The 12,592-nt window shown below is 38.6% G+C and overlaps 2 protein-coding genes across 2 annotated transcripts; one reads left to right on the forward strand and one right to left on the reverse strand.

Moving 5' to 3' along the window:
- Positions 1–739: 739 nt before the first annotated feature.
- Positions 740–3,612, reverse strand: LOC311292662 (uncharacterized protein). The gene is made up of 2 exons (XM_084412444.1): positions 3,127–3,612; positions 740–1,997 (listed from the first exon to the last, which is right to left on the reverse strand). The coding sequence occupies exons 1-2, from the start codon at positions 3,209–3,211 to the stop codon at positions 1,135–1,137; spliced, it is 948 nt and encodes a 315-aa protein (XP_084268570.1). The 5' UTR covers positions 3,212–3,612; the 3' UTR covers positions 740–1,134.
- A 274-nt stretch (positions 3,613–3,886) lies between these two features.
- On the forward strand, positions 3,887–11,770 carry LOC311291962 (uncharacterized protein). Its single transcript, XM_084411346.1, has 2 exons — positions 3,887–4,357; positions 9,494–11,770. The coding sequence occupies exons 1-2, from the start codon at positions 4,273–4,275 to the stop codon at positions 10,672–10,674; spliced, it is 1,266 nt and encodes a 421-aa protein (XP_084267472.1). The 5' UTR covers positions 3,887–4,272; the 3' UTR covers positions 10,675–11,770.
- Positions 11,771–12,592: the final 822 nt, after the last annotated feature.

Raw genomic sequence — 12,592 nt, forward strand, 5'->3', positions numbered from 1 at the left:
ATATATTTTTGCCTATTATTTCTAACCGGCTGCTCTTTATAGACTGAAGCAGCGACTGTTTACAGTATCTCCATCTAAGGGGGCATTTACACGACACCGTTTGCAACTAAAAACTGATTTTTTTTTTACATGTTTTAGCCATTCATTTACACAACAACGTTTTGTTTTGTGCAAGATTTTGAAACCGATACCGTTATCGTCTCAACGTTCAGAGAAAAATGTGATAAACATGTGAATTTGTGAAACCGGTGACACCCTGCGCATGTGTATTACGTGTTCAGTCTACAGGCACATGGTGTTTCTTTACAAAACGAAATCAGCTACTGCCCTGGCATGAGTAATACAGCGTTTTTAGTTGTTTTCACAGATCCGTGTTGAACGGGGATCATTTTGACAATGTTGTCGTCTGTACGTGGAAAAACCTTTCCGTTTTTAGTACATCGTCATCATGTAAACATACCCTAATTCTGTTCACATTAAACAGGTTGAGGCGATGGACCTGGGGCTACGACTACAAGTCTGTGAGGAATAACGAACAATTGACACAAGAATTGTGTCAAATCTTTGACAGTTAAATAATTTAAGCTGATCTTATATGAATGGAAAACAGGCCCTGGAGCACTTCCTAAAATAATGTTTTATTTAATTCAGAACTGAGATACAACATTTACATTCATGTTGATTAAAACTGACATAAACCGCTTCTGTTCTCATTAAATAAGTCACACACAGAAGAAGATTAATGTACCTTTTTTATTTCTGGAAATGGCATGTAGTCACCACCACACTACACGTTAGTGTCTGTCCGAGATTAGAGGATACAGTACGAGACAGGCTACCCTATTCAAACATGACCCCTTGCCCACAGTTAAAAAACCAAAATGACCAAATTAACTTTATTTCTTGAAATATTTTCAGCCGAACTGATTGAGTAACTACGACAAATGAAAGGAAAGAATAGTGGTGCATTAACAATCCAATTAGTAGTATTTCTACTCCCATCACAGAAGAAAATAGTTCCTTCAAACTTGTGGCATTTGACTGCGACAACACACCCTACTTTTCTAAGGGAAAAGCTTGTTTTGTAAAGCACAGAAGGACAGCTCATTCAGCAAACCTGCAACTTCTCACTGTTTAAACTGCAACTGAAGATGAACTTTGCTCACTGTGTGACAACATCGGACAAGGCTTTCTTATATGATTCTGCAGATCGCTGGACTGGGTGAAAGTCCTCCCACACGCAGCGCAGTGATACGGCCTCTCTCCAGTGTGCACTCGCTCGTGTCTTTTCAGGGCTCCGGAATGAGTGAAACCCTTTCCGCAATATGAGCACTTGTAAGGTTTTTCTCCAGTGTGGATTTTTTGGTGCTGTTTCAACGCACTGGATCTAGTAAACGTGTCCCCGCACTCAAAACACATGTGAGCTCTCTCGCCAGTGTGTATTTTCTGATGATCATTAAAACAGCCCAAGCGCAAAAAGCCCTTTCCGCACACAGCGCACACGTAAGGCTTCTCGTTTGTATGAATTTTGATGTGGGCCTTTAGGTTTGATGCCAAAATAAAATTCTTACCGCACTGATCACACTTAAACGCCCTTTCTCCAGAGTGCGAGCGCTGATGATCTTTGAGGTTCGTTGCACATTTGAAACTCTTTCCGCACTGACTGCACGTGTACGGCCTCTCTCCGGTGTGGATCCGTATGTGCCTTTTAAGGTGTCCTTTACATGTGAAACTCTTCTCACAATGAGGGCAGGTGAAAGGCTTCACTCCGGAGTGAATTTTGACGTGTTCATTGAAGTGTCCTTTATGTGTGAAACTCTTCCCACACTCAGGGCAGGTGAAACAACTGTTGGCTTCTGTTCTCGACTTCCTTTCTTGTGAGAGGTTCTGTTTCGATTCTGAAGATTTTTCTCCACGTCTGAAACTATGAGCTTCTTGATACAGATATGTCTCCTCTGTGTCATTCACTTGACCTTCTTCTTTCACTTGCACCAGGTCTAAAAACGAAAACAGTATACGGTCAAAAATCAATTCACAAAAGGTGAAATCAAAAACAACAATGATCCAAGCTTAATGGCATGCTAATTAATGATCATTGCAGTATCTGTCCTTATATTATAAAGGGATAATTTACCCAAAAACTGAAAATTCTGTCATTAATTACTCACCCTCATGTCGTTCCAAACCTGTAAGACTTTCGTTCATCTTCGGAACACAAATGAAGATATTTTTGATGAAATCTGAGAGCGTTCTGTCCCTCCATTGACAGCTACGCAACTACCACTATGACGCTTCAAAAAGTTCATAAAGAGATCGTAAAACGAATCCATATGAATAGAGTCAATCCATATGACTGATCAGCAAACATAAACAGAAGCTCAACCAAACCTGCGTAACACAAGAATGAACCTCATTGGTTCTTGCACAAGTGAACATGCTTGAGCTTCTGTTTACCACAACTGATGTGTGAGTTGGTGTATGTGAATAAAAGGCTAAATTCAATCTGTTCATCATATAAAGTGATTGTGTCTCTTCAGAAAATTTGGACTAAACCGCTCAATTCATATGGATTAGTTTTACGATCTCTTTATGAACTTTTGAAGCGTCATAGTGGTAGTTGCGTAGCTGTCAATGGAGGGACAGAAGCTCTCAGATTTCATCAAAAATCTTCACTTGTGTTCCGAAGATGAACGAAAGAATTATGGGTTTGAAACGACATGAGGCGGGTGAGCAAATTATGACAAAATTCATAAAACTTTTGGGTGAACTATCCCTTTAACAATGTTATTTTAGTAGGTGACCAGGGAGTGTTGTATATCAAATGGTAAGGTGAAACAGTTTAACCAGTTATAAATGAGCTACAGGGATTAAATCACATACACGACATCAGATGTTGTAAGTATCTGAAAGGATTTTCAGAACAAAACTCAATTTGAAGTAAAAAAATCACTTCTGTGCAACAATTTGATGTTACAATTGTAGGTTTTTATTTGACAGAATGTGTATGTGCATCTGCATTTATCTATAATTTAAGATAATGAATGTTTGTTTGTTTTTTTAAGTTGACCAACTACTCAACAACTCTATTTGAACTTAACACCGTTTCATTAGTGAAAACTCACCAACCTATTTGTTCTTCAGTATCTTCATCTTTCACTCTGCATGCTTCTGCATCACTCATGTCTTCACTCTCATCTTTAATACACTCCATCTTTACGAGAATGCCAGGCAGATATCAGCATTTATTTCTATACAGATTGTTTCAAAGCTGCTTCACAGTAATAAACAGGAAAATAACGAGCAATGATGCAAACTTTATCAAATATGAGCTGTTACACCTGAATTTTTCAGGTGTTCGTTTGGTAACGAGACTTTGCCACGTTTACGGAGATTAAAATATTCGTGCCATTTATTGGCCTGATTGAATGCCAACTCTCACACACACATATACTACGCGCTAAAAGCACGTGCCGCGTTTGTTTACGTTTTTCACTCCCGAGCTTATGATAAGCCAGCACTGTCACATCTTTAAGCGGATCGACCCTTTGTCGCCTATCCAGATCGGAGATGCTTTGCAAATCCTTCCTCCTCTAATGTGCGAAAACGTATTTCTAATTCTTTATATTTTTTAGAGGTTTGCAAACTGATCTCGGTGCTTTTCTGCCATCTACAGGGATGGAGTGAGGACGTGTAAAAAAAAAAAAAAAAAAAAAAAAACCGGTATAGACTAAATTGACATTGTATGCTCTTATAACGCTGATATATCAATATACCACTGGATAAAAAATGTAGCTTTTAAATAAATGTCACCAAAATTACCCTCTGACTTACATTTTTGTATTATTTCCTAAAGACCTTTATTTTGCTGCGTAGTTGAAATGACGTCACACGAGCTGCGGCGCACTCAGACTGCTGTGAAATTTGTATTGTGGTTATGGTTTAAGGTGTAAATAGTTACGAAACCTTCGAAAGTAGTTCATGTTATTTACAAATGTTCTGAAACAACATGGCAGTATTACTGCATTTAGCGTAATGTACTGTGAACGGAGATTATCGCCATGTGTTATTGTAATGCTTTTTGTAAAGTGCTGGTGGTCTCTTTCAAATGGCGCAACATTTATGAGTGTTATTATGGAACAGCGATTTATTTTGCATATTTATTTAGCTTTGATCTTTCCATTCAAATGTTCCAATAGTCTCAAACGTGACAAAGTCTCCTTTCCAAACAAGCAGTAAAACCCAAGCTGAGATCTGAGTGACATTATTGTAAAGATGGAGTTTATTAAAGAGGAGAGAGAAGACATGAGTCATGCAGAAGCGTGCAGAATGGACAATGAAGATAATGAGGAACAAAGAGGTTGGTGTCAATTCTTGATTCTTCATTAATGACTGCTGACAATGAATACATTCTTGAACAGTTCTCAGGAGCTGTGAAATGAAACGGTGTTTTAGTGAAAATGTTACAAAATGCACATAAATGATCATAACAGATCAGATGGCATTAACCCAGCTAACAAAAACATGTTCAAAGAACGTTTTGCTAATGTTTTTTATTTTTTTAAACTTTATTTCTGAATGTTTCTGTGAACGTTCAAAACATTTTTGCTTTAAAAACGTTTTTTTCTTGGTTATATAAATGTTAAACGTATAGTCAATCCAAAAATGAAAAATCAGTCATTAATTATTCACCTTCATGTCACCTTCACGTTTGAGCTTCAGCAAGAACCAATGAGGTTCATTCTTGTTTCGCAGCATGTTTGAGCTTCAGCAAGAACCAATGAGGTTCATTCTTGTGTTACGCAGCACGTTTGAGCTTCAGCAAGAACCAATGAGGTTCATTCTTGTTTCGCAGCATGTTTGAGCTTCAGCAAGAACCAATGAGGTTCATTCTTGTTTCGCAGCATGTTTGAGCTTACGCAAGAGCTAATGAGTTTAATTCTCGTGTTACGCAGCACATTTGAGCTTCAGCAAGAACCAATGAGGTTCATTCTTGTTTCGCAGCACGTTTGAGCTTCAGCAAGAACCAATGAGGTTCATTCTTGTTTCGCAGCATGTTTGAGCTTTATGAGTTTAATTCTTAGCAAGAGCTAATGAGTTTAATTCTCGTGTTACGCAGCACATTTGAGCTTCAGCAAGAACCAATGAGGTTCATTATTGTGTTACGCAGCACGTTTGAGCTTCTATAAGATCCAATCAGGTTAATTCTCATGTTACGCAGCACGTTTGAGCTTCAGCAAGAACCAATGAGGTTCATTATTGTGTGTTACGCAGCACGTTTGAGCTTCTATAATACCCCTTTTCCACCAACAAGAACCAGGTGCTGGTTCGGAGCTAGAGCTAGTGCCGGTTCAGAGTTGGTTCGACTGACGAGCCTCCAAAGAACCGGTTTGCTTTTCCACAGGCTAAAAGAGCCAACGCAGAGCCAGGTCTTACGTCACAGCTACGTCTCATCTTTCTCAGCAACGTTAGCGCGGCGGCGCCAAACACAAACACATCATCAACAACGGCGCACGTTGCTTTGCTATTGATGTTCATGGCTTTGCGGACCTACATCGGCATCCAAACACGGCGGATCCAACGTGTTCGCGCGGCTCGCCATTATTTGTACAGACGGAGATTACAAGCGAGAGTAACGGCATGTACATAACATTTATTTTTAACAATAAGATGCCGACTTTAGCCTTAGATTTATATTTTAGATCGCGTCCATCGTGTTTAGCTGCTGTTAGCTCGATTAGCTGCTATTTGAAAATGGCGGTCACAAGTTTCTCTTCAGTCTTGTTGGCCACGGTAACACCGCCCCCAGCCTCTGACGCAAGCGGTTCTTTCTTGGCTCCGTTCTAGACCCTGCAATGATTTGGTGCTACTTAAGAACCAGTTTTACTGGTTCGGAGCTGGTGCTTTGGCGGTGGAAAAACAAAGAACCGATTTGAAACTAGGCTCTGGCTCCGAACCAGCACCAGCTCTGCCTTGGTGGAAAAGGGGTATAAGATCCAATCAGGTTAATTCTCATGTTACGCAGCACGTTTGAGCTTCAGCAAGAACCAATGAGGTTCATTCCCGTGTTACGCAGCACATTTGAGCTTCTTTGAGAACCAATGACGTTCATTCTTGTGTTACACAGCACGTTTGAGCTTCAGCAAGAACCAATAAGGTTAATTATCGTGTTACGCAGCACGTTTGAGCTTCAGCAAGAACCAATAAGGTTAATTATCGTGTTACGCAGCACGTTTGAGCTTCAGCAAGAAACAATAAGGTTAATTATCGTGTTACGCAGCACGTTTGAGCTTCAGCAAGAACCAATAAGGTTTAATCTCGTGTTACACAGCACGTTTGATCTTCTGCAAGAACCAATAAGGTTAATTATCGTGTTACGCAGCACGTTTGAGCTTCAGCAAGAACCAATAAGGTTTAATCTCGTGTTACGCAGCACGTTTGAGCTTCAGCAAGAACCAATAAGGTTTAATCTCGTGTTACGCAGCACGTTTGAGCTTCAGCAAGAACCAATAAGGTTTAATCTCGTGTTACGCAGCACGTTTGAGCTTCAGCAAGAACCAATAAGGTTTAATCTCGTGTTACGCAGCACGTTTGAGCTTCAGCAAGAACCAGTAAGGTTAATTATCGTGTTACGCAGCACGTTTGATCTTCTGCAAGAACCAATAAGGTTAATTATCGTGTTACGCAGCACGTTTGAGCTTCAGCAAGAACCAATAAGGTTTAATCTCGTGTTACGCAGCACGTTTGAGCTTCAGCAAGAACCAGTAAGGTTAAATATCGTGTTACGCAGCACGTTTGATCTTCTGCAAGAACCAATAAGGTTTAATCTCGTGTTACGCAGCACGTTTGAGCTTCAGCAAGAACCAATGAGGTTTAATCTCGTGTTACGCAGCACGTTTGAGCTTCAGCAAGAACCAATAAGGTTTAATCTCGTGTTACGCAGCACGTTTGAGCTTCAGCAAGAACCAGTAAGGTTAATTATCGTGTTACGCAGCACGTTTGATCTTCTGCAAGAACCAATAAGGTTTAATCTCGTGTTACGCAGCACGTTTGAGCTTCAGCAAGAACCAATGAGGTTTAATCTCGTGTTACGCAGCACGTTTGAGCTTCAGCAAGAACCAATAAGGTTTAATCTCGTGTTACGCAGCACGTTTGAGCTTCAGCAAGAACCAATAAGGTTTAATCTTGTGTTACGCAGCACGTTTGAGCTTCAGCAAGAACCAATAAGGTTAATTATCGTGTTACGCAGCACGTTTGATCTTCTGCAAGAACCAATAAGGTTAATTATCGTGTTACGCAGCACGTTTGAGCTTCAGCAAGAACCAATAAGGTTTAATCTCGTGTTACGCAGCACGTTTGAGCTTCAGCAAGAACCAATAAGGTTTAATCTCGTGTTACGCAGCACGTTTGAGCTTCAGCAAGAACCAGTAAGGTTAAATATCGTGTTACGCAGCACGTTTGATCTTCTGCAAGAACCAATAAGGTTTAATCTCGTGTTACGCAGCACGTTTGATCTTCAGCAAGAACCAATGAGGTTTAATCTCGTGTTATGCAGCACGTTTGAGCTTCAGCAAGAACCAATAAGGTTTAATCTCGTGTTACGCAGCACGTTTGAGCTTCAGCAAGAACCAGTAAGGTTAATTATCGTGTTACGCAGCACGTTTGATCTTCTGCAAGAACCAATAAGGTTTAATCTCGTGTTACACAGCACGTTTGAGCTTCAGCAAGAACCAATGAGGTTTAATCTCGTGTTACGCAGCACGTTTGAGCTTCAGCAAGAACCAATAAGGTTTAATCTCGTGTTACGCAGCACGTTTGAGCTTCAGCAAGAACCAATAAGGTTTAATCTCGTGTTACGCAGCACGTTTGAGCTTCAGCAAGAACCAATAAGGTTAATTATCGTGTTACGCAGCACGTTTGATCTTCTGCAAGAACCAGTAAGGTTTAATCTCGTGTTACGCAGCACGTTTGAGCTTCAGCAAGAACCAATGAGGTTTAATCTCGTGTTACGCAGCACGTTTGAGCTTCAGCAAGAACCAATAAGGTTTAATCTCGTGTTACGCAGCACGTTTGAGCTTCAGCAAGAACCAATAAGGTTTAATCTCGTGTTACGCAGCACGTTTGAGCTTCAGCAAGAACCAATAAGGTTAATTATCGTGTTACGCAGCACGTTTGATCTTCTATAAGATCCAATCAGGTTAATTATCATGTTACGCAGCACGTTTGAGCTTCCTCAAGAACCAATGAGGTTCATTCCCGTGTGTTACGCAGCACGTTTGAGCTTCAGCAAGAAACAATAAGGTTAATTATTATGTTACGCAGCACGTTTGAGCTTTAGCAAGAACCAATAAGGTTTAATCTTGTGTTACGCAGCACGTTTGATCATCCACAAGAACCAATGAGGTTCATTCTTGTGTTACACAGCACGTTTGAGCTTCAGCAAGAACCAATAAAGTTCATTCTTGTTTCGTAGCATGTTTGAGCTTACGCAAGAGCTAATGAGTTTAATTCTCGTGTTACGCAGCACGTTTGAGCTTCAGCAAGAACCAATGAGGTTCATTATTGTGTGTTACGCAGCACGTTTGAGCTTCTGTAAGATCCAATCAGGTTAATTGTCATGTTACACAGCATGTTTGAGCTTCCGCAAGAACCAATGAGGTTCATTCTCGTGTGTTACGCAGCACGTTTGATTTTCTGCAAGAACCAATGAGGTTCAATCTCGTGTTACGCAGCACGTTTGAGCTTCTATAAGATCCAATCAGGTTAATTATCGTGTTACGCAGCACGTTTGAGCTTCAGCAAGAGCCAGTGAGGTTCACTCTCGCACGTCAAGCAGGCTCGGTTGAGCTTCTGTTTATGTTTGCTGATCAATCTTCATATTTGAATAAAAGCCTAAATTCAATATGTTCATCATATAAAGCTATCAAGTCTCTTCAGAATATTTGGACTAAACTGCTCAATTCATATGGATTAGTTTCACGATATCTTTATGAACTTTTTGAAGCGTCAAAATGGTAGTTCAGTAGCTGTCAATGGAGGGGCAGAAAGCTCTCAGATTTCATCAAAAAGATCTTCAGTGGTGTTCCGAAGATGAATGAAAGTCTTATGGGTTTGGAACAACATGAGGGTGAGAAATGAATGACAGAATTTTCATTTTTGGGTGAAGTATCCCTTTAAGGGAATATTGCATTCATAATTTTGCAAACATTATTGGAATGTTATATTTGATTGATCCCTCTGAACCAATTAGGATTTTTTTTTTTTTTAAGTTCCATTAACGATGTATAAAAAAAAATATATATATATATGTTTTTTTTGTGCTAGCGTTTTGACGAATGTTCTATTAATGTTACTAGAAGAACGTTTGTTCATAACTTTGAGAAAACCATAAGGTTTGCTAAAGTTCTGAGAATGTTCCCCTGTTAGCTGGGAAATTGTTAGATTGCATTTTAATGTGTCATTCTTGAATTGATTTGGACAATTAAACATGTTTTAGGCCTGATAGAAGTCAAAGAGGAACATCAGGAACTGAATGAAGTGGAGGAGAAAGATCTGTACGAGGAACCTCATCATTTCATAAATGAAGAACAGTCTTGTAGTTGGTCACAGAATGATAATAATCTTTCACAAGAAACAGCGCAGAAAACAGAAGCCAAAAACTCTTTTACTTGCTCTCAGTGTGGAAAGAGTTTCACACGCAAAGGACACCTGAAGATTCACATGATAATTCACACAGGTGAGAGGCCGTACACCTGCCCTCAGTGTGCGAAGACTTTCACATGCAAAGGAAGCCTTAAGGATCACTTCAAAATCCACTCTGGAGAGAAGCCTTTCACCTGCCCTCAGTGTGGATGGAGTTTTGCACGTCAAGAAGACCTTAAGAGGCACATAAGGATTCACACTGGAGAGAAGCCGTTCACATGCTCTCAGTGCGAAAAGTGTTTTACAAGCTCAGGAGACCTTAAGAGGCACTTGCGAATTCACTCCGGTGAGAGGCCTTTTACCTGCCCTCAGTGCGGAAAGAGTTTCACACAAAAGGAAGGTCTTAAGGAACACACCAAAATTCATTCTGGAGAGAAGCTTTTTGCATGCATGTTGTGTGGAAAGAGTTTCACACATCAAAGAAGCTTGAAAAGGCACATGAAGGTTCATTCTGGAGAGAAATTACACCAGTGCTCTGAGTGTGGCAGGAGATTTGCAGAAGCTGGCAATCTTAAAACTCACTTGCTGTCTCACACTGGAGAAAGACCATTTAGCTGTGAGCGCTGTGATAAGAAGTTTTTTTTGGCCGTTCACTTAAAGACACACATGAGGATTCATGAAGATGAAACACGTTACGTGTGTTCTTTTTGTGGGAAGAGTTTTCTGTGGCTTAACGGGTTTAAAGACCATCAGAAAACGCATATTGGTGAGAAACCCTACGTGTGCTTGGACTGTGGAAGCAATTTTACTAGAGCTGGTGAACTGAAAGTGCATGAACGAATCCATACTGGAGAAAAACCTTACAAGTGCTCACACTGTGAAAAGAGTTTCACTCAGTCAGGAGCCCTGAAAATTCATGAGCGAGTGCACACTGGAGAGAAGCCGTACCTCTGCCCTTCATGTGGGAAGACTTTCAGCCGATATGGAAATCTAGGGAAGCATTTAAAAAATGCTTGCCCAAAGTTGAGAAGCTGAGCAAAGTTCACCTTGAAGTAGAGCTGCACTATTCTTGATCAATTGAGAATCACGATTTTTTTGTTTCAAATAGAGATCACGATTCTAAATATACAACACAATAACAAAATAACATGTCATTTACTAGAGGTTCTGACAAAATGTTAATTGCTGCAGTCTTTTTTAAATGGTTAATTAATTTAAATGAATTATAAAAAATGGTTTGAGTAAAAGATTCAATGATACACATTGTTATTTAAAGTGCCTAGTTACTTCCAAAAGTTGATTTGCGCTATTTTGATCGCTTCCGTAGACGGAAGTGTTTGTATCTGAATTATAAACTTTTATCCCAGTACTTCTGTGATAATTTGAAAATTTGCAACACAAATATTGTGTGGTTGAAAAGACTCTTTGTGAAGCTGTTTTTACACATGACATCTGCTCTCTCTGGATCAGCGGCAGCGCCAACACCAATCTGAATGTTCCAGTGTGATTTTGTCCAAGGTTTAATAGACACAGGCGAATCGTTGTCATTTAGGAATGAGATTGCGTGGGTGCTTGTTGATCTTTTAACCATCAATCATGCAGCTCTAACTTTAAGTCAAATACTTGGACAGAATATCCTCCAAAAAGCATTTTTGGAAATTTAGACAGGAATATTAATAGAGGACAAAGTGTATTTCTGTGAAATGCTACACAATTTGTGGGGATGCTTTAAGAGAATAGTAATATTCTAAATGACTACTTTTTTTCCACATCATTGGTCAAACAATGCTAATATAAGCCTGTTATTCATTCTTATATCCTCTATCATATCTTTAAAGTGTAATTTTGGTCATCATAGTTCTTCAGAGAAGAACTGAAAATACTTTTATTTTATTTTATTGAGTGCTATTGTAATCAGTGTCCTATTGTAAGCTTAGCCATCGACTACTATTATTGTATGGATGAAAAGGGTCTAAGGAAACGAGGTAACTTCAGTTTTCCTACGTTGTTTTTATTTGCATAAATCATGGAAAGATGACAAATGCATATACAGTACCAGTCAAAAGTTTGGAAACATTACTATTTTTAATGTTTTTGAAAGAAGTCTCTTATGCTCATCAAGCCTGCAGTTAAAAAAAAAAAAAAAAACAGTAATATTATGAAATATTATTACAATTTAAAATAATGGTTCTCTTTTTTAATATATTTTAAAATGTAATTTATTTTTGTGATGCAAAGCTGAATTTTCATCAGCAAGTACTCCAGTCTTTGGTGTCTTATGATCCTTCAGTAATCATTCTAATGTGATGATTTGATACTCAGTTATTATCAATGATGGAAACAGTTGTGCTGTTTAATATATTTTTTTGGAATACTTTTTTCAGGATTCATTGAGTAAAACGTTAACAGCATTTATTCATAAAAACAGCATTTATTCAAAATAAAAACATTTCTAACAATATAAATCCTTACCATCACCTTTTATCAATTTAACGCATCCTTGTTGAATTAAAGTACTAATTTCTTTAAAAAAAAAAAGTTATTGTTCCCAAACTTTTGAACGGTAGTGTATATTGTTACAAAAGATTTCTATTCTAAATAAATACAGTTCTTTTTAACTTTTTATTCATCAAATAATCCTGAAAAAAAGTATCTCAGGTTATAAAAAAAATATTAAGCAGCACAACTGTTTCCAACATTGATCATAAATCATCATATTAGAATGATTTCTGAAGGATCATAAGACACCAAAGACTGGAGTACTTGCTGATGAAAATTCAGCTTTGCATCACAAAAATAAATTACATTTTAAAATATATTAAAAAAGAGAACCATTATTTTAAATTGTAATAATATTTCATAATATTACTGTTTTTTTTGTTTTGTTTTTTCTGCAGGCTTGATGAGCATAAGAGACTTCTTTCAAAAACATTAAAAATAGTAACGTTTCCAA

This window comes from Rutilus rutilus (genome assembly GCF_951802725.1).
Source record: "Rutilus rutilus genome assembly, chromosome: 6".
Classification (NCBI taxonomy): domain Eukaryota; kingdom Metazoa; phylum Chordata; class Actinopteri; order Cypriniformes; family Leuciscidae; genus Rutilus; species Rutilus rutilus.